At 42.2% G+C, this 22692-nt stretch overlaps 1 protein-coding gene across 1 annotated transcript; it reads left to right on the top strand.

Annotated features, from left to right (window-relative positions):
* The first annotated feature begins 11097 nt into the window (after positions 1-11097).
* LOC133121428 (deleted in malignant brain tumors 1 protein-like) lies at positions 11098-18508 on the top strand. The gene is made up of 3 exons (XM_061230592.1): positions 11098-11361; positions 11802-11989; positions 18500-18508. Exons 1-3 carry the CDS (start codon positions 11151-11153, stop codon positions 18506-18508), a joined length of 408 nt encoding a protein of 135 aa, XP_061086576.1. The 5' UTR covers positions 11098-11150.
* The last annotated feature ends 4184 nt before the right edge of the window (positions 18509-22692 follow it).

The raw sequence follows: 22692 nt of genomic DNA, 5'->3' as shown, positions 1-22692 counted from the left end.
AATGTGGCGCAACTTTGCCAGCTTCGTGTCCCGCCCACAGTTGCCTATAAATAGGCAGTGAAACACCCCTAATAAATATGCATTTCACGAAGACGACAATGGCAAACGCTGAAAAGAAGGCCAAGAAAAGGGATTTCAGCCATTTGATTGCCTCTGAAAAGCTACAGGTGTGGGAATTACCCTGATTGATTGTAAATGACGAACAGTTCTGCACAACGAATGTGATGATGACGATAATAATAATAATAATAATAATAATAATAATAATAATAATAATAATAATAATAATACACGTTATTTGTCTAGCACCATTGGAAAAAAAACATAATATATGAATATGATAACAATATATGAAACTATGCTTGTATCTGCCGACTGACGCATTGTAAACGGCATCAGTGCAGCGCAATTTGTCCGACTGTTCACCATATTATTTATGAGAATACATTTAATAACATGAAGTATTGTTTAACAATTCGTCTACATATTTGAGGGATTATTTTACAACATCTCCGTTTATATTTATCATCCTAAATCATATTTTTTGGGCACTCCAGGGAGCATCAATCAAACAGCTGTTTGTTTATTCATTGTGAGAGGCTTTTATCCATTTTTGCTAATTAACTCTTCGTATATGATACGTGAGAGGTAATATTTCATTACATTACATTGCATGGCATTTAGCAGACTCTCTTATCCAGAGCGACGTACAACAAAGTACAAATTAAACACAAGAACAAGTGCAAAGAGGACCTGAGAGGACAGTATAGTTCCGAGTCCTAGTGTAAACATGCAGAAAATCAGAACCCTTTAAGAGTACAATAAACAACAATCAATTTCGATTTATTTTACACAGTGGTATCTGTTGTGTATCATTTTCGACTTCTCTCGTCGCCAAATGTTTTGTTGCACTTAGGAAGGGAGAGAACCCGTATAGCGAGATTCAACAATACAACACTTTAGTAAGTATAACAGGGACGAAGCACGTCCTTTTAGCAGCCATACCCAGCCACAACTCCCGGCAAATCTTTATACCTTTTTATATCCTGTTTCACTTCCTGTTTTCCTGGTCTTACGTCACGAGCATTAAATGCACAGTTTCTCATTTCTCCAGTTAATGTGCGTACGCATGGGTCAGAGTTTCTGTGGAGGACCGCATATTTTCCGGTCAAGTTCGTTTTTTATAAATGCCAAAGTTTGCTTAGAAAGTGGCGTACGCATTCTTTAGTGCCTACGCAACGTTTATAAATGAGGCCCCTGGTCAAGTGCTCCAGACTCGGAATTGGAGTGATAGTTACCGATTTCCAATGCTGAGGAAACTCATTAGTTCTGATTGATAAATTGACCACATGTGTTACTGGCGTTAAGAGAAGAGAACTATGTTTTTTTTTGTAAACAAAATAACAAAATTATCCTTGGCCTTAGATTGCCTTCACTGCGTGATAACCTTACCAGTCTTTCTTTGATCTACTTCTTTAATATAAAAGGATGTTGATTTGTCTCTCAGTGTATCTTTTACCTGTACTGGTTGGAAACTTGCTACCATGTCCTCAGCTTATTGAGTAAAACATTTATTAAATTTGTTTGCAATTTCAATACTATCATTACTAACTCATTTCAATAATCAATTCCACTGTTGATTTTTGTGGGTTAGGCACTCAATTGGCTAAAATATTCAAGTGCTTCCAAAGTGCCAAGCTTTTCCCCTCTGATTCTGTGATCAACTGCATGAAGTAACATGTTTTTTCATCAGGTGGCGAATATCCTTATTCTGCCACAGTAAAGCCCTACTACGCTGTGGGTGCTTCAATGAGTGTATTTCTGAATCACATCGAAAAGTGTTTTTGTCATTGTAGTACAGCAGGTATTTAAATCCTGAATTTGTTTAATGTTATCCCAATTAATATTCTGTAATTCATTTTCAAATTGTGTTATTTTATTCTTTGGGATGCCTGTGAACTCTGGATAATTTTCTAACAATTAAAATCATATTATGGTCGGACAGACCTGTAATTAAATTGTACGTCTTTGTCACTCGCTCAGTTCTATTTGTGAAGATCAAATCAATAAGGGTTTTAGTGACTTTAGTAAGTCTTGTTGGTCCTTTAATTATTTGGTGAAAATGATGTTTTGAATACATTGTTTTCAGTTTTTGCTCTCTGCTTTTGTTCACCAATTTATATTGAAGTCTCTGAAAAAGATAGTTTCACAGCGACAATTTATCTGTTTAATGAATTCATCAAAATCCTGGTAAAATGAAACACCATGTGAGGGAGGATTACATAGTGTCACAAGATTTCATTTCATTTTTGTTGACAAGACTACATTAATAGCCACGCATTCTAAAGGTGTGTTTAAAAGTATCTCTAATATAGATCAACACTCCACCCCCCCATCAATCTGTCTTTTCTAAAACAAACATAACCAGATACATCAATTATATGTGTTGGGATATTACTCTTTAACCAAGATTCACTTCGACACTTTTTTAGAGGAACCATCCTTCCCCATCTGCAGGGGATCACGGCTGAGTGCAGAAGATGCCTCTTCTCTGGAAATCATTTTCACTTTTCCAGTCTTTACCCTGTTACATGTCATTAGGGTGTCTTCCATTTTCCAGATACTTTTATCCAGAGGGAATTAAAGTGTAATAAAGATCAGGGAAGGAAGTGCAGTAATTCTCTGGAGAGGGAAAGTATCATCCCAGGAGAGACAACGTATCTGCAAAACCTCCGTTTTAGGAACCACAGGGGTCTACTGAGCTCCATGGTTGGGTGACCGTTTGACCACAAAATGCAACAGAATGTTAAAACTGTTATTACTGCTTTTTAATACCATATCAGCATTCTCCTTCCAATTATCAGGGCAGTGAAATAGTTTTTGTGTCTGACAAAGTAAAAGGTTTTTCTCCCCCTTGTGGCCAACGTGTGTCCCTGCAGTCTGTAGGGGCTTCTTCTCCCTGAGAGATGAGCGCTGTCACAGGAGTGTCATCTGCTTAATCAGTCATGTGACAGGCCTCACTGGCAGAGCTCATATCACTGGTGTCCAGTGCACAACGCAAGGCAGATAGAGCGCACCCTAGTGGTGTCCCTGTGTTCCTGCAGACACTGCTGGGGTCATCCTTTGAAGCCACAGGGAATATGGTCCAACAGGTTAACCCCTTCCCCGTCAATTATTTTGGAAAAAACCTGTCATTTTCAGACGATTTTTAAATTTTTAAATTTAATATAGTATTTTTATGCTGATTATGAAAAAGAACTTGTATTTCATTTTTTTTCCCATTTTTGTGGTTGAAATTTTATTTTGAAAATAAAAGTGTTTAGACCTGTTTACTCGTCCGTGACTGAAAAAAAACACATTCGGTCAAAACGTATATACTCGTCTCCGCCGGGGAAGGGGTTAAACAGTATTAAAGATCTATAATCAGTGTTTTTACATGACCATGTGTATCAAGAAGATGTTTCTATCCTGTATAGCATAAAAAATCTATGCATATTCTTCACTTCTTTAGGCCGTGTTGGCCATTCTGCAATCTTGAAGCCTTTACAGGCATAGCAGCAAATACCTTTCAGTTTAAGGAAATCTTTCTTGAGTTGTCTTAAATCTGTTCATTCATCAAGTTAATTTGCGTATTTCTCTCTCTCCCTCTTCCCTCCATTTCTCTCTCTCTCTCTCTCTCACTCTCTCTCTCTCTCTCTCTCTCTCTCTCTCTCTCTCTCAGGCAGGGAGGATGTGAGGTTGGTGAATGGTAGCAGCTCCTGTGCTGGGAGAGTGGAGGTTTACCATCGGGGAGAGTGGGGGACAGTGTGTGATGATGGTTGGGACATGAGGGATGCTGGAGTGGTGTGCAGACAGCTGGGCTGTGGAGAAGCTGTAGATGCACTAGGAGAGGGTCACTTTGGACCAGGGTCTGGGAGAATATGGATGGGTGCTGTGTTCTGTAGTGGATCAGAATCCTCACTGAAGCAGTGTGAGTCACGAGGATGGGGTAAACATCGCTGTGATCATGGAGAGGATGCTGGAGTGATCTGCTCAGGTTGGACTCAGCTCTTACAATAGTCTTATACCAAACGGCACTTTGGATTTAAATGAGGATATGTACATTTTTAAAAGCAAACTTATATTACATGTGTCTAAAACATAGTATTTCATTTTTTTATGTTGTGTTATAAACTGATGTGTGCATTGTGCCATTCAGTGAACTAACCAGAGTTTGCACAGTTGCAACAGACTCATGTTTATGTTCTGTCTTTTTATGTTGCTCTTATTTTGTAAATGTGATTGGCTCATCTCCTAAAAAGGTTTACAGGTAATTGTCTCACCTCAGACTGCAGTAGACGTGTGATTGGCTCATCTCACACCCTATGTATAATAGCTGTGCAGTCCTGTGTTCAGACAGCTGTGCTGAATGTTGTCTCTGGAATAAGGTGCCGGCCATTGCTAATGATTCTCTCTTTATTCTCTGTTCAACTGCAGAGGTCAGGCTGGTGGGCGGGACTGACCTGTGCTCTGGGAGAGTAGAGGTGCATCATGGGAGCTCCTGGGGCACGGTGTGTGATGCTGACTTTGACCAGCAGGACGCAGAGGTTGTGTGCAGGGAGCTGGGCTGTGGGGCTCCTAAAGAGCTGCGCGGGGCAACTGCATTCGGCCAGGGCGAGGGCCAGGTGTGGGCAGAGGAGATTCAGTGTAGAGGCAACGAATCTCAGATTAACTTTTGCCCCACAGCAGCCTCACAGGATCAACCCTGCTCCCATGGAAACGATGTGGGCCTGGTGTGTTCTGGTAAGAGTCTTCTGTGCACTGTGAGAGTTTCTGTGATGCTGGGTGAATATAGCCCCTTAATAGGCCATATGAGTTTATATTTAACAAGGTCTTTATTCATTATACTGTGAAATGTTACACGTCAGTGTGTATGAGTTTAATCAAGTGTGGAGTTTGGATGATCTCCCAGATATGTACTTTGAACCATCTCAACATCCTAATTTCCTCTATTCAGGGCAGAACTGTTCTTACATCTGGAAAGGCAAACTTATATACTCAGTGACCACTATATTAGGTAGACCTGTACACCAGCTTGTTAATGGAAATATTGAATCAGCCAATAATGTGGCAGCACCTAAATGCCTAAAAGAATGCAGACATGGTCGAGAGGTTCAGTTGTTTTTCAGACCAAATCTCAGAATGGGGAAGAAATGTGATCTAAGTGACTGGTTGATGTTGGTGCCAGACAGGGTGGTTTGAGTATCTGCTGATCTCCTGGGGTTTTCATGCACAACAGTCTCTAGAGTTTGTGGAGAATGGTGCGAAAAACTAAAAACATCAAGTGAGCAGCAGTTCTGCGGGCAGAAACACCTTGTTAATGAGAGAGGTCAGAGGAGAAGGGCCAGACTGGTCAAAGCTGACAGGAAGTCGACAGTAACGCAAACTACTACACATTACAGCAGTAGAACAGCATCTCTGAACACACAACGTGTCAAACCTCTAAGTAGATAGGCTACAGCAGCAGAAGACCAATAAGTCTAATAAATGCCTAAAACAGTGCTCACTGAGTGTATATAGTGCTATTATTTCAATTTGAGTATCTCTATCTCTCTATCTCTCTCTCTCTCTCCCTCTCTCTCTCAAATTCAAATTCAAATTCAAATTGCTTTATTGGCATGACAAAATTTGCATTTGTATTGCCAAAGCATGGCAAGGAACATGTTAAAACAGATGAAAATAACACAGTAATATGATTATTATATTTAAAAAAATATATATAAAAAATAAAATAAAATAAATAAATAAATAAATTAAGGATAATAATTAACAATAATAAATCTATATATACATATATATACACACATATACATGCACATGCATATTCATACACACGTATATACACATATATATATACATACATACATATAATTAGACACATCTTTCTAACATACTAATAACAAGCTAATCTAATAATAACAGTTTATATAACAGGTAAATTTAATGTGTGTGTGTGTGTGTGTGTGTGTGTGTTTGTTTTGTCACTCACTGTCTCTGAGTATGTGACATTCAGACACATATTTTACTGCAATATGTGCAGTTGTTCCCTCTCCCAAGACTATCGGCAGTTGGTTGCTCTCTTCTAGATGGAGAAAGTTGGGGATATGTTTTTTAAATTTATTAAAATATTTTTTTCTGATATTTTTGTATTTTTCACATTTTAGAAGGAAGTGCACCTCCGTTTCAACCTCACCTGTCATACAGTGACCACATATCCTCTGTTCTTTTGGTAGCCAGGACTTTTTATGTCTACCTTTTTCAATGGCTAGGTTGTGGTCACTGAGTCTGTACTTGGTAAGGAGTCGTCTCTGCTTCATATCTCGGACAGTTACAAGATATTCAGCCAATTTGTATTCTCGTTTTAGGGCCAGGTAGCAAGTAAGCTTGTTTTGTGTTTTGGTTTGGTTGTTCCAATGTTCCAGATAAATGGTTTTATTTTGTTTAGCAATTTGGTTTATTCTGATTTGTGTTTGTGAAGCAGTGCTGGCCTGAGAGATGTTCTTGTTAGATGTGAGATGATTAGTTAGTCTCAGTACCAGCTGACTTAGTGGACTCTTTTCAGGGTTCAGCTCTTGGGTTTGAAATGCGTGGAACTGCAATGTTGTTTTGGGACTTGATTTCAGATGCATCCAGAATTTGAGTGACCTTTTTTGTATGTTTATAATCAATGGGAATCGTCCTAATTCAGCCCTGCATGCATTGTTTGGTGTTTTTTGTTGGATGTTTAAAATTGTTCTGCAGAATTCTGCATGTAGGGCTCTCTCTCTCTCTCTCTCTCTCTCTCTCTCTCTCTCTCCCTCTCCCTATCCCTATCTCTCTCTCTCCCTCTCTCTCTCTCTCTCTCTCTCTCCCTCTCTCTATCTCTCTCTCTCCCTCTCTCTCCCTTTCTCTCTCTCTCTCTCTCTCTCTCTCTCTCTCTCTCTCTCTCTCTCTCTCTCTCTCTCTCAGGCAGGGAGGATGTGAGGCTGGTGAATGGTGGCAGCCCCTGTGCTGGGAGAGTGGAGGTTTACCATCGGGGAGAGTGGGGGACAGTGTGTGATGATTGGTGGGACATGAGTGATGCTGGAGTGGTGTGCAGACAGCTGGGCTGTGGAGATGCTGTAGATGCACTAAGAGAGGCTCACTTTGGACCAGAGTCTGGGAGAATATGGATGGGTGATGTGTACTGCAGTGGATCAGAATCCTCACTGAAGCAGTGTGGGTCACCAGGATGGGGCAAACATGACTGTAATCATGGAGCGGATACTGGAGTGATCTGCTCAGGTATGACTCAGCTCTTACAATAGTCTTATACCAAATGGCACTTTGGATTTAAATGAGGATATGTACATTTTTAAAAGCAAACTTATATTACATGTGTCTAAAACATAGTATTTCATTTTTTTTGTTGTGTTATAAACTGATGTGTGCATTGTGCCATTCACTGAACTAACCAGAGTTTGCACAGTTGCAACAGACTCATGTTTATGTTCTTTCTTTTTATGTTGCTCTTATTTTGTAAATATGATTGACTCATCTCCTAAAGAGGTTTACAGGTGATTGTCTCACCTCAGACTGCAGTAGACGTGTGATTGGCTCATCTCACACCCTATGTATAATAGCTGTGCAGTCCTGTGTTCAGACAGCTGTGCTGAATGTTGTCTCTGGAATAAGGTGCCAGCCATTGCTAATGATTCTCTCTTTATTCTCTGTTCAACTGCAGAGGTCAGGCTGGTGGGCGGGACTGACCTGTGCTCTGGGAGAGTAGAGGTGCATCATGGGAGCTCCTGGGGCACGGTGTGTGATGCTGACTTTGACCAGCAGGACGCAGAGGTTGTGTGCAGGGAGCTGGGCTGTGGGGCTCCTAAAGAGCTGCGTGGGGCAGCTGCATTCGGCCAGGGCGAGGGCCAGGTGTGGGCAGAGGAGATTCAGTGTAGAGGCAACGAATCTCAGATTAACTTTTGCCCCACAGCACCCTCACAGAACCAACCCTGCACCCATGGAAACGATGTGGGCCTGGTGTGTTCTGGTAAGAGTCTTCTGTGCACTGTGAGAGTTTCTGTGATGCTGGGTGAATATAGCCCCTTAATAGGCCATATGAGTTTATATTTAACAAGGTCTTTATTCATTATACTGTGAAATGTTACCTGTCAGTGTGTGTGAGTTTAATCAAGAGTGGAGTTTGGATGATCTCCCAGATATGTACTTAGAACCATCTCAACATCCTAATTTCCTCTATTCAGGGCAGAACTGTTCTTACATCTGGAAAGGCAAATTTATATACTCAGTGACCACTATATTAGGTAGACCTGTATACCAGCTTGTTCATGGAAATATTGAATCAGCCAATAATGTGGCAGCACCTAAATGCCTAAAAGAATGCAGACATGGTCGAGAGGTTCAGTTGTTTTTCAGACCAAATGTCAGAATGGGGAAGAAATGTGATCTAAGTGACTGGTTGATGTTGGTGCCAGACAGGGTGGTTTGAGTATCTGCTGATCTCCTGGGGTTTTCATGAACAACAGTCTCTAGAGTTTGTGGAGAATGGTGCAAAAAACAAAAAACATCTAGTGAGCAGCAGTTCTGCGGGCAGAAACACCTTGTTAATGAGAGAGGTCAGAGGAGAAGGGCCAGACTGGACAAAGCTGACAGGAAGTCGACAGTAACGCAAACTACTACACATTACAGCAGTAGAACAGCATCTCTTCACACACAACGTGTCAAACCTCTAAGTAGATAGGCTACAGCAGCAGAAGACCAATAAGTCTAATAAATGCCTAAAACAGTGCTCACTGAGTGTATATAGTGCTATTATTTCAATTTGAGTATCTCTATCTCTCTATCTCTCTTTCTCTCCATCTCTCTCTCTCCCTCTCTCTCTCTCTCTCTCTATCTCTCTCTCTCTCCCTCTCCCTCTCTCTCTCTCTCTCCCACTATCTCTCTATCTCTCTCTCTCCCTCTCTCTCACTCTCTCTCTCTCTCTCTCTCTCTCTCTCTCTCCCTCTCTCTATCTCTCTATCTCTCTCTCTCCCTCTCTCTCTCTCCCTCTCTCTCTCTCTCTCTCTCTCTCTCTCTCTCTCTCTCTCTCTCTCTCTCTCTCTCTCTCTCTCTCAGGCAGGGAGGATGTGAGGCTGGTGAATGGTGGCAGCCCCTGTGCTGGGAGAGTGGAGGTTTACCATCGGGGAGAGTGGGGGACAGTGTGTGGCCATGACTGGGACATGAGAGGTGCTGGGGTGGTGTGCAGACAGCTGGGCTGTGGAGATGCTGTAGATGCACTAGGGGAGGCTCACTTTGGACCAGAGTCTGGGAGAATATGGATGGGTGATGTGTACTGCAGTGGATCAGAATCCTCACTGAAGCAGTGTGGGTCACCAGGATGGGGTAAACATGACTGTTATCCTAGAGAGGATGCTGGAGTGATCTGCTCAGGTATGACTCAGCTCTTACAATAGTCTTATACCAAATGGCACTTTGGATTTAAATGAGGATATGTACATTTTTAAAAGCAAACTTATATTACATGTGTCTAAAACATAGTATTTCATTTTTTATGTTGTGTTATAAACTGATGTGTGCATTGTGCCATTCACTGAACTAACCAGAGTTTGCACAGTTGCAACAGACTCATGTTTATGTTCTGTCTTTCTATGTTGCTCTTATTTTGTAAATGTGATTGGCTCATCTCCTAAAGAGGTTGACAGGTAATTGTCTCACCTCAGACTGCAGTAGATGTGTGATTGGCTCATCTCACACCCTATGTATAATAGCTGTGCAGTCCTGTGTTCAGACAGCTGTGCTGAATGTTGTCTCTGGAATAAGGTGCTGGTCATTGCTGATGATTCTCTCTTTATTCTCTGTTCAACTACAGAGGTCAGGCTGGTGGGCGGGACTGACCTGTGCTCTGGGAGAGTAGAGGTGCATCATGGGAGCTCCTGGGGCACGGTGTGTGATGCTGACTTTGACCAGCAGGACGCAGAGGTTGTGTGCAGGGAGCTGGGCTGTGGGGCTCCTAAAGAGCTGCGTGGGGCAGCTGCATTCGGCCAGGGCGAGGGCCAGGTGTGGGCAGAGGAGATTCAGTGTAGAGGCAATGAATCTCAGATTAACTTCTGCCCCAAAGCAGCCTCACAGAATCAACCCTGCTCCCATGGAAATGATGTGAGCCTGGTGTGTTCTGGTAAGAGTCTTCTGTGCACTGTGAGAGTTTCTGTGATGCTGGGTGAATATAGCCCCTTAATAGGCCATATGAGTTTATATTTAACAAGGTCTTTATTCATTATACTGTGAAATGTTACATGTCAGTGTGTGTGAGTTTAATCAAGTGTGGAGTTTGGATGATCTCCCAGATATGTACTTAGAACCATCTCAACATCCTAATTTCCTCTATTCAGGGCAGAACTGGTCTTACATCTGGAAAGGCAAACTTATATACTCAGTGACCACTATATTAGGTAGACCTGTACACCAGCTTGTTAATGGAAATATTGAATCAGCCAATAATGTGGCAGCACCTAAATGCCTAAAAGAATGCAGACATGGTCGAGAGGTTCAGTTTGTTTTTCAGACCAAATGTCAGAATGGGGAAGAAATGTGATCTAAGTGACTGGTTGATGTTGGTGCCAGACAGGGTGGTTTGAGTATCTGCTGATCTCCTGGGGTTTTCACGCGCAACAGTCTCTAGAGTTTGTGGAGAATGGTGCAAAAAACTAAAAACATCTAGTGAGCAGCAGTTCTGCGGGCAGAAACACCTTGTTAATGAGAGAGGTCAGAGGAGAAGGGCCAGACTGGTCAAAGCTGACAGGAAGTCGACAGTAACGCAAACTACTACACATTACAGCAGTAGAACAGCATCTCTTCACACACAACGTGTCAAACCTCTAAGTAGATAGGCTACAGCAGCAGAAGACCAATAAGTCTAATAAATGCCTAAAACAGTGCTCACTGAGTGTATATAGTGCTATTATTTCAATTTGAGTATCTCTATCTATCTCTCTATCTGTATCTCTCTCTCTCTCTCTCTCTCTCTCTCTCTCTCAGACAGTATAAGGCTGGTGAATGGTAGCAGCCCCTGTGCTGGGAGAGTGGAGGTTTACCATCGGGGAGAGTGGGGGACAGTGTGTGATGATCGCTGGGACATGAGGGATGCTGGGGTGGTGTGCAGACAGCTGGGCTGTGGAGATGCTGTAGATGCACTAGGAGAGGCTCACTTTGGACCAGGGTCTGGGAGAATATGGATGGGTGCTGTGTTCTGCAATGGATCAGAATCCTCACTGAAGCAGTGTGAGTCACGAGGATGGGGTAAACATCGCTGTAATCATGGAGAGGAAGGTGGAGTGATCTGCTCAGGTTGGACTCAGCTCTTACAATAGTCTTATACCAAATGGCACTTTGGATTTAAATGAGGATATGTACATTTTTAAAAGCAAACTTATATTACATGTGTCTAAAACATAGTATTTCATTTTTTTATGTTGTGTTATAAACTGATGTGTGCATTGTGCCATTCACTGAACTAACCAGAGTTTGCACAGTTGCAACAGACTCATGTTTATGTTCTGTCTTTTTATGTTGCTCTTACTTTGTAAATGTGATTGGCTCATCTCCTAAAGAGGTTTACAGGTAATTGTCTCACCTCAGACTGCAGTAGATGTGTGATTGGCTCATCTCACACCCTATGTATAATAACTGTGCAGTCCTGTGTTCAGACAGCTGTGCTGAATGTTGTCTCTGGAATAAGGTGCTGGTCATTGCTGATTATTCTCTCTTTATTCTCTGTTCAATTGCAGAGGTCAGGCTGGTGGGCGGGACTGACCTGTGCTCTGGGAGAGTAGAGGTGCATCATGGGAGCTCCTGGGGCACGGTGTGTGATGCTGACTTTGACCAGCAGGACGCAGAGGTTGTGTGCAGGGAGCTGGGCTGTGGGGCTCCTAAAGAGCTGCGCGGGGCAGCTGCATTCGGCCAGGGCGAGGGCCAGGTGTGGGCAGAGGAGATTCAGTGCAGAGGCAACGAATCTCAGATTAACTTTTGCCCCACTGCACCGTCACAGAATCAACCCTGCACCCATGGAAACGATGTGAGCCTGGTGTGTTCTGGTAAGAGTCTTCTGTGCACTGTGAGAGTTTCTGTGATGCTGGGTGAATATAGCCCCTTAATAGGCCATATGAGTTTATATTTAACAAGGTCTTTATTCATTATACTGTGAAATGTTACACGTCAGTGTGTGTGAGTTTAATCAAGTGTGGAGTTTGGATGATCTCCCAGATATGTACTTAGAGCCATCTCAACATCCTCATTTCCTCTATTCAGGGCAGAATTGTTCTTACATCTGGGAAAGTCAAACTTATATACTCGGTGACCACTTTATTGGGTAGACCTGTACACCAGCTTGTTAATGCAGATATTGAATCAGCCAATAATGTGGCAGCAATGCATAAAAGCATGTAGACATGTTGAAGAGGTTCAGCTGTTTTTCAGACCAAATGTCAGAATGGGGAAGAAATGTGATCTAAGTGACTGGTTGATGTTGGTGCCAGACAGGGTGGTTTGAGTATCTGCTGATCTCCTGGGATTTTCACGCACAACAGTCTCTACAGTTTGCAGAGAATGGTGCGAAAAACAAAAATCATCTAGCGAGCAGAAGTTCAGTGGGAAGAAATGCCCTGTTAATGAGAGAGGTCAGAGGAGAAGGGCCAGACTGGTCAAAGCTGACAAACATTACAAACATTACAGGAACGTTCCAGTGTGCTCACACACCAAATCCAGCATGCTACACATTCCATTCATTTTCTATGGAGAGGCTTGCGGTGCGTGAAGTTTGCAGTCTGATGAGTGCCGTGTACATTTGGCGGTTCTGTATTTACATATCGTGATCTGCCCATGCAAATCAACTGAGTCCAGCACTGCTCGCATGGCTCACAAAACTAGGATCAAAATAGGTTTTGCAGGTAAAATATGAATCAGCACATCTATTTTGTTTATTTTGCTCTTCAGATGTTTTCAAAAACATATTTTAATGGACTGTTTAAGAGAATAGGACCCGCCATATTGTGATGTTTTGCCAAAATTCTCTCTCTCTCTCTCTCTCTCTCTCTCTCAGGCAGGGAGGATGTGAGGCTGGTGAATGGTAGCAGCCCCTGTGCTGGGAGAGTGGAGGTTTACCATCGGGGAGAGTGGGGGACAGTGTGTGGTGATTGGTGGGACATGAGGGATGCTGGGGTGGTGTGCAGACAGCTGGGCTGTGGAGATGCTGTAGATGCACTAGGAGATGGTCACTTTGGACCAGGGTCTGGGAGAATATGGATGGGTGTTGTGTCCTGCAGTGGATCAGAATCCTCACTGAAGCAGTGTGAGTCACCAGGATGGGGCAAACATTCCTGTAATCATGGAGAGGATGTTGGAGTGATCTGCTCAGGTAGGACTCAGTGTTATTCAGCTCTTACCAATGTTCTTTAAAAACCCACACATTACAACAGTGGTATGCAGAAGAGCATCACCGAACACACAACAAATCATAGGATAGGCTACAGCAGTAGAAGTCCAAAGAAAAGTCTAATAAAAACCTTATGAAGTGCTCACTGAGTGTGAGCACTTTATTAGGTATACATTAGACTCATCTTTTAGACTGGAGTCTTCTGCTCCTGTCGCCTATCCACTTAGAGCTTAGACGCGTTGTGTGTTCAGAGATGCTCTTCTGCAAACCACTGTTGTAATGTGTGGTTATTTGCGTTACTATCACCTTCCTGTTAGCTTTGACCAGTCTGGCCCTTCTCCTCTGACCTCTCTCATTAACAAGGCATTTATGCCCACAGAAATGCTGCTAATTGGACTTATTTTTGTTTTTTGCACCATTCTTTGCGAAATCTCGAGACAAGTGTGTGTGAAAATCGTTCAGCAGAAGTTCAGCAGTTTCTGAGATAATCAAACCACCCTGTCTTCCACCATCGTCTTTGTAATGGACAGGTTTAACATCTTCATCATCACTGCCACCGTAATCAGCACCATAGAGTATATATATTTATTTTATTAATTAACAAAGGAATACAGTAAGAATTCAGTATACAGGGAATAGTGTACAAACAGAACAAAAACAAAAGAGCCAGGGGTATATCACACTCGAAAAATATAAGATATAACATTAAGTGCTTTGATAGCCTTTTTGTTTGTTGAATTAGAAAGTAGTTTCACATATTGTTCTCCATCTTTCATGAAAACAACAAAGTAAGGTTTTTTATGACTAAATTTACATTTATGAATGAAACATTTTGCCAGCATCAATATCAAATTTATTTTTCCCAAAATAAATTAAATTATTTAAAGATATTATCAATGAAAAATCTGCAAAGGTCTTGCCACAATTTCTTGGTGTGAGAACAATGCCAAAATAGGCATAAAACTGTTTCTGGATATTCATCACAAAAAGAGCAGTTTGTGTTTAAGTCTCTTTTAATTGTTTTGCATATGGCAGGGTAATATTTATGGCCGGATAGTATTTATGAATCATTTTGAAGGACACCTCCTTAACCTTATCCACAATGAGGTATTTATGGGGAAGCATCCAGACTTTCTTCCAATACATGGAATTTACAAACCGATTCCAATATGCGGTGACATACAGAACAGAGACAACATCTCTGAAAAATGGCACGTCGAACTCGCGTGTCGTCTCGTAGATCAGAGGGGTTATGCGTCACTGAAGCGTCCTAGGAATGCCACGCCCCCTTTCTGCGGCACATTTCAGCTGCTCCCATTGAAATCAGTAGTAAAAGAGTCATAGTACTACAACGACAAAGAGCAAAAACAGAAAAAGCTATAAAAACGCCACAAAATAAGTTGCAGCGTTGTGATCTGCACTGCCATTGGAAACCCCTGTTTTTCGTTTTTGTACGTTTGCCACGTCAGATTATGTATGATTTTTTTATTGCTAAAAATAGCTACAATGGGGAACCTCACAGACGCGCCACATCGGTTGCAGGTTGCCATCGATAGGCCACTGATTACTGAATCTTGAGTTTCATTAACAATAAAAAACGCATGGTGGTTGGTCTCGCTTTCATGATTTTTATATGCAATTTGCACAAGAGGGCATCGAAGAAACACGATCATGAAAGTATTAAATATATCCTTTCTTTAGTTTTGGATAGGTAAGCGTTTTAAATGTATTGTCCTGTTTTCTGAGACAGGTGCGTGGGGGTTGGACCCAAAATGCACGACTCAGAAACAATAGTTATATAAAGACCCCTCAGGGCTTTATTCGGGACGAATCCCAGGAGCGTAGTCAAAACAAGTCCATACACGTAGATCCAGCCAAACAAATAGTAAACAAACAAAAAGCACGGTGCCGAGGGAAGAGGCAAACTCGTAGTCGGTAGACGTGCAAGGAGGTCCGGTAGCAGGAGAGCTGTCAGCGGGGCAGATGAACAGGCGGACGGCAGGCAGAGGCGTAGTCGTGGGCGAAGCGGAAGTCGAAACCATGAAACAATCAGCGAAGCAAAAGTACAAAACGGTAGGCGAGGACGTGGTCAAAAACAAACAGTGGTCAACAAAACAGAAATCAATGGACAATGGTCGGTAAAAGGCTTGGATCGTAACGTGTAATCAAACAGTAAATAATGCTCAAGAGTTGCGTAGTAAACTAGAGGCAGACAATTTCGCAGTGAACAGTAGCGCGACTGGGATACAAATGCAGATGTAGACAGGTGTAGACAATTAGTTAGAGCGTAGCAAGGAAATGGAAAACAGGTGCGATGGATGACAAGTTTAACAAGGTGATTAGTAATCGTTAGTAATAAACCTATCCTGCCCTAGCATTAGTAAATTAGTAAATGACATGCACGAGAAACGTAAGGTAACATGAACACATGATTAGTTTGTTAGTTTCTACCCAGTCCTGATCTAGCGTTAGTAGTTTTAGTAAATAGACAAATGAAAACAATTAGGGAGTGAATGACAGAAAGAGAGAGAGAGAAAAGGCGGAACGCAAGGTTTGCGGAAAAACATGTAAAAGTGTATGCATAAACAACGACCAGTTAACGTAACAATAAACATAAATCAAAACATAACACAAAGCGAAACTAAGACGATAACCACTCAACATAACAAGGTAATATAATCGTACAAAACATAACTAGACATGACAAGAAAATAAATCATAACGAAACATAACTAAACAACATGACGAACCTAGACTAACATAATACATGATAAGACACTACGTGACTAAGACAACATGAATAAACATAAAACATGGCAAGACAGACCTGAAACGTGACATTTTCAACCGGTTGAGAATGTTCTCCTTGCAGTGCATCACCTGAGGACGTGAGCAAGCTAAATAATTTGGTTTCATAAGGACGTTAACTTAAATGTATGGGTGTTTTTATCTTAACTTGGCTAGCTAGCAAGCAAAAATTATTATTGGATAAGCCAGCATCCTTACCTTAGCTATTGATCATAGTTGAAATAGTAAGTAAGCTAGCGTGTGAAAACTCACAGCGCGAGCGTCTATCATGGAGGTAGCTATGGTAACAAACCACAATGTGTGGAAAGTGGGGACACGGTCTGTCAATCATAGCTAATTGATGTACATTTGTTTTATTGTTGCTTAAAGACAACTGGCAAGTGTCACATTCAACCACCATGTTACTGTATAAATCAACAGAATGCAGTCGTCTCTGTTCTGATAGAATGGGAAATCATAATGCTTTAGCTCTTAGCCGTAACCCTAACCAGCTCCACTGCAGTCATATCTGCATTACAATAGCACAGGGGTGTGTAATCTTATCTGTAAAGGGCCAAGGTGGGTTCAGGTTTTTGTTTTAGCCCGTCAGAATCGGGGTATCGTAGTGCTGGGCAAAAACAAGAACTCACGCTCACACCGGTCCTTTTTGGATAAGACTGGGGGCGACATTGGCTCAGGAGGTAAGAGCAGTCGTCTGGCAGTCGCGGGGTTGCTGGTTGATCCCCTGGGTGTGTCGAAGTGTCCCTGAGCAAGACATCTAACCCCCAATTGCTTCTGATGAGCTGGCTGGTGCCTTGCATGGTAGCCATTTGCTGTTGGTGTGTGTGTGTGTGAATGGATGAATGAGAACCATCAATTATACAGCGCTTTGGATAAAGGCACTATATAAATGCAGACCATTTTCCATTTGATTGGACACGCCTGATCTAGCAGTTAGAGCGTTGACCCAGCCCACACCTACTCTGAGGCAGTCACATGGTTTCCCAGGACATGGATGAGTGAAATGCGCTCAGCTGAATACCAGGTTAAAGCCCGTTTGCACTGTATGTTTGATGAGATCATTATTATGAGGGAGAAGCTCAGTCTGTTCTCTGTCTTACAGAGACACCCCAGGCTGTCTTGACAGTCTCTCCACATGGGCGGATATATAGAGGACAAGCTGTCAGTCTCTCTTGTGAGGTCACAGTGCCCTCTGCTGGCTGGGAGTATTACTGGTACAAAGGAGATGGATCAAGTGGCACTGCTCTCATTGCCAGTACAGCTGAAGGCTCGTACACCCTCAGTGCTGCAGCTCTTGCACACACCGGGGAGTACAGCTGCAGAGCAGGGAGGAGCAACCCAGTCTGGTACACAGAGTACAGTCACCCTGTCCACATACAGGTAACAGGTGAGTGCTGTTACACAGAGTAGTCACCCTGTCCACATACAGGTAACAGGTGAGTGCTGTTACACAGAGTACAGTCACCCTGTCCACATACAGGTAACAGGTGAGTGCTGGTACACAGAGTACAGTCACGATGTCCACATACAGGTAACAGGTGAGTGCTGGTACACAGAGTACAGTCACCCTGTCCACATACAGGTAACAGGTGAGTGCTGGTACACAGAGTACAGTCACCCTGTCCACATACAGGTAACAGGTGAGTGCTGGTACACAGAGTACAGTCATCCTGTCCACATACAGGTAACATGTCAGTGCTGTTACACAGAGTACAGTCACCCTGTCCACATACAGGTAACAGGTGAGTGCTGACTGATATTTTTCTGTGTGTAAAACTTGCAAGGTCCCATAATGCAGTGGGATCCTGTTTGTTCCATAACTGCCAACATACTTTTCCAGCGTTCATTATGAAATGTCTTTTCTAAATAGTATTCATAAAAGAATTCCAGCTGCCTTTGTCCCTCTGTGAGGGTGATTTGTTTTCTCCACAGTCATAAATACACTGGTGTGAAGACGGAACAGTGACCCAGTCTGTCTGCTTCCCACAGCACTGCCTAAGGCCACTCTGGATGTAGAGCCAAAATGGCATCCACTGTACACTGTATTACATTATGCTGCATACACTTACTGTAGCAGATGCATTACAGTACACTGCATACACTTACTGTAGCAGATGCATTACAGTACACTTACTGTAGCAGATGCATTGCAGTACACTTACTGTAGCAGATGCTTATGTTCAGAGTGACATTCAGCACAGGAGCAATGTATAGCAGTATGCATCCCTCATCTCTGTGTCTCCACAGGCAGAGTGATGTGTGGTCTGGGTGCTGCTCCTCTCCTGCTGGCCACCATTGTACTGTGTGTGAAATGGTACAGGAGACCAGGTGATGTGCTTTCACTGGGATGCACACTTACTCTCTAAAACATGATGTGTGTTTCAGGGCTCAGGCTGCAGCTCTGCTCACTCACAGTTCTCTCTCATCTGTTGTGTCTGTACGTGTTTGTTGATGTACAGGGCCGTCTACTGAAACAGCTGTCCGCTACACTGGAGGGAATGTGGAAATTGGCATGTAAAACACACAGAGGCTGGGTGCGTGTACTTATGTGAAATGAGAATGAAGCCTGAGAGCTCAGGACTCTTTTTTCATCATTGTGATGTTTCTCAGCTTGCAGGAGGGGAAATTGGGGGTGCAGTCATGGGGGCATTTTAGGGAATGGGAACAGGAAGAAGTTGTGTCTTTAGAGCGCAGCATCTGTACGATATGAGCAGAGTTTCTGATTCACCTGGGCTGCACTTGTGATCCTCGTGTAGTTAGTTTGCTTTGATTGCTGTATGTTTGTTCTTGGTTAGGTCACTGAACTTCATGTTTGATGCAGTAAATTGACATAAATTGACTGAAATTGAATATGTCTGTCACCATGTGTCTGTATGTATTAAATTGGATAGATGTTAAACTCTGTGTTACATTATTTTTAAAGTGTAATGTAGCTCTGTTACTCTTTTTTATTCTAAAAAAAATAAAAAAAACAATGTACTATACCCATCCCTGCAATAATTTTTCCAAGCAAATGAATAATAACATAAATACTCAAGAATTTTTTTTTTTATGAAACAACTAAGTAAAATAAGTCTTTTAAGCCTCACTTGAAATATCATATTAATGCATAGCCATTAATATGCTGGTATTGCTGAAGACAAAGAAATACATGTGAGCATTTTAGAAAATTTGAATATTTCCTATTTATGAAATGCTCTCTCAAAATCTGTATAATTATTCAATTTGTGGAATCCAAATGTCTAAAAATATGGGATGTTGATGATAATATTTGGCAAAAGATTTTTGAAAGTTGCGCGGTGGGGCCTCCATGGATTGGACTTGTTTATCCAGCACATCCCACAGATGCTCCATCGGATTGAGATCTGGGGGATTTGGAGGCCAGGGCAACACATTGAACTCTTTGTCATGTTCCTTAAACCATTCCGCTTTCGACAGTAGACAGAGGTCAGAATGGGCACTCTGACTGACATATGTAACATGGTGTGTTGTGACACATTCATCACGTAGCCATCATTAAAATAGTCTGTGACTTGTGCCACAGTAGCCCTTGTGTCAGTTTGGACCAGATGGTATGGCCTTTGTTGCCTGTAGACGGTTCATGGATTGTCCCTCCTTGGACCACTGTAGGTAGGTGCTCACCACTGCTGACCGTGAGCGTTTCGGAGTTGCTCTGACCCAGTCGTCTGGCAATAACCATTTGGCCCTTCAGGTCACACAGGTCTTTACGTCTGCCCATTTCCCCGCCTTCAACACATCTACCAAGGCTTCACCACCTAGCGATAGCCTTATGTAAAATTATTTAGAAAATGTTTCTGTATTTGATTCACTGAAAATGTGGCAGACTCTCTTCACAGCAATACATTTGATTACCATGTGACAGCACTTTCATTATACATTACACAACCAAACTACATTCTCATGAAACATATTACAGCCACTATTAAAAATAAACTTGGTCCATGTTAGTCAGTGCTAATGCCTGTGGCATCTTCAACAGCAGGGCTGAAGCAGCCTTGATCCAGAGTCAGACTTCCTGTCTAAACCTTTTAAAATGACACACTCAGATAATATCCTCAGCTAACAACAGCAAATGCAATATATTTTATTTCAAGCTCACATAACTTTGAATATGTGGCATGTTTCATACAACATTTTTAAAGCATGTTGTCAACTAAAAGAAAAAGTTTTTTTAAGGGAATGGAAATTTAACAAAACATGAGATATACTTCATAGATTGGATTAAATCTAAAATGTGATTGTTTCACAGGCTGGAATTTCATGAAGCACAACTACAAATATAAAATGTCACCTCGTGGTGAAAAGAACATTTGACTGAAAACAAAACCATCACAAATGTGAAACATAAAAAACCAGAGTAATGCACATGGGGGCGGCCTGTGGTTAAGGTAAATGACTGGGACCCGCAAGGTCGTGGGTTCTAATCCTGGTGTAGCTGCAATAAGATCCGCACAGCCTTTGGGCCCTTGAGCAAGGCCCTTAACCCTGCATTGCTCCAGGGGAGGATTGTCTCCTGCTTAGTCAAATCAACTGTACGTCGCTCTGGATAAGAGCGTCTGCCAAATGCCAATAATGTATTGTAATGTAATGTACAGGAACCATCCTTCCCCATCTGCAGGGGAGTGCAGAACATGCCTCTTCTGTGGAAATCATTTTCACTTTTCCAGTCTTTACCCTGTTACATGTCATTAGGGTGTCTTCCGTTTTCCAGATACTTCCATCCAGAGGGAGATCAGGGAAGGAAGTGCCGTAATTCTCTCGAGAGGGAAACTATCATCCCGAGAGAGCCATGGTATCTGCAAAACCGGCGTATTACGAACCACAAGAGTCTCTTGAGTCTTTTTGAGTGACCGTTTAGCCAGAAAATGCAACCAGACACAAAGGAACAGATTTTTTTCCCAATGTCCAGATACTCACTGACAGCACTGTAGTTTAAGTTTGTCTGTTGAAAAAATAATCCAAGAAAGAACATGGTGTGCTACAGGTAGTGTTTTCTTTTTCTCTGAGGCCCTTGTGGTCAGGAAGACTAGTATCTTCTCTCACATCTCACAGACCACTTCCTCTGCTCAAATGTTTGCTGCATTTTAAGAAAGCAACAAGGTAATTCAGCATCTGTTATTGACAGTACGTAGTGTACCACCATCTTGTAAAACTCCAATCTGCTTACTAAGGTATGTGCTATGGTGCAAAGTGAACAATGATTCTGGATAAGAGCGTCTGCCAAAATGCCATTAATTAATTAATGTATAAGGAAACAAGTGAAAACTGAAAATAACAAAATAAACATGTATGCCCAGCATAGCACAGCACTGCAGATAACTTTTTTATCTTTTGACTTTTTCCTGTGGTGATATCAGTGGAGCTCTTTATCTGTGGGCCTCTCAGTTCCATAGATACTGATCTAAGATAATGTTCCATTTCTGCTACTCCGCAATGCTAGAAACAAACTCTATTACTGAAGACATTTACATTTTTGTCACTTAGCAGACGCTTTTAATCCAAAGCGACTTACAAGTGCATAGGTTCTTCCACAAGTTAAAGCATCACAAGAGGGATAGGGATATCAGAAAAGTATCAGAAATCAGGAGGGAGGACTAAGGTACAGTTTGAGAAAAACTGTTATTGATACAATTAGTTGTCCTGAAGGTAGGGCATGAGGAAGAAGCGTGAAGAGTGCGTGTTACCCTGGTGCTGATGTGCTGCACAGTGCATGCAATAGCTGCAGAGTAAAAGGAGCAGGCTGCTTCCTATTTAAAATGCATATACACTCACCGAGCACTTTATTAGGAACATTTTTACTTTATTACTTCTACTTATTCATGCGATTACCTAAATCACCCAGTTGTGTGGCAGCAGTGCAATGCATACAGTTAATGTTCCCATCAACCATCAGAATGGGGAAAAGAATGTTACAATCCGTAGTATTGCAATAATAATGCATAAAGATACAACAAAAATGACAACAAAGACAGTTCTGGTGGAATTAATAGCAAGGGAAAAGAAGTGAAGAAGTGAATGGATTTGAGCTGGGTTTTGAAGGTGTGTATGGATGGTGCAGACCTGATTGAGAGGGGCAGTTTGTTCCACAGTCTCGGTACGGCCACAGCAAAGCCCTGTCACCCTTTAGCTTTAGTCGAGACCGAGGAACAGAGAGGAGCAGTTGGGTGTAAGACCTCAGTGACCTGGGCACAGAATATGGGTGAAGGAGATCAGAGATATGGGGGGAGGAGGGAGAAGGCTAAACCATTGAGTGCTTTAGAAACAAACAACAAGATGTTAAAATCAATCCTATATCTAACCAGGAGCCAGTGCAGGGAAGCGAGAATTGGTGTGACGTGTTCACATTACCTGTTAAAAGCCTTGCAGCAGCATTTTGCACAAGCTGCAGGTGGAGGAGGGATGATATAATGCATGAATAA

Source organism: Conger conger, chromosome 2, assembly GCF_963514075.1.
Source record: "Conger conger chromosome 2, fConCon1.1, whole genome shotgun sequence".
In the NCBI taxonomy this organism is placed as follows: Eukaryota; Metazoa; Chordata; class Actinopteri; order Anguilliformes; family Congridae; genus Conger; species Conger conger.
The sequence above is the reverse complement of the archived record's forward strand: the minus strand, read 5'-3'. Positions and strand labels throughout refer to the sequence as shown.

Excerpts from the sequence above, each read along its gene's own strand:
- LOC133121428 (XM_061230592.1), top strand. The coding sequence starts at position 11,151 with ATGAGGGATGCTGGGGTGGTGTGCAGACAGCTGGGCTGTGGAGATGCT. Across the intron at positions 11,362-11,801 it reads AGGTGGAGTGATCTGCTCAG|AGGTCAGGCTGGTGGGCGGG; the intron begins GTTGGACTCAGC and ends GTTCAATTGCAG.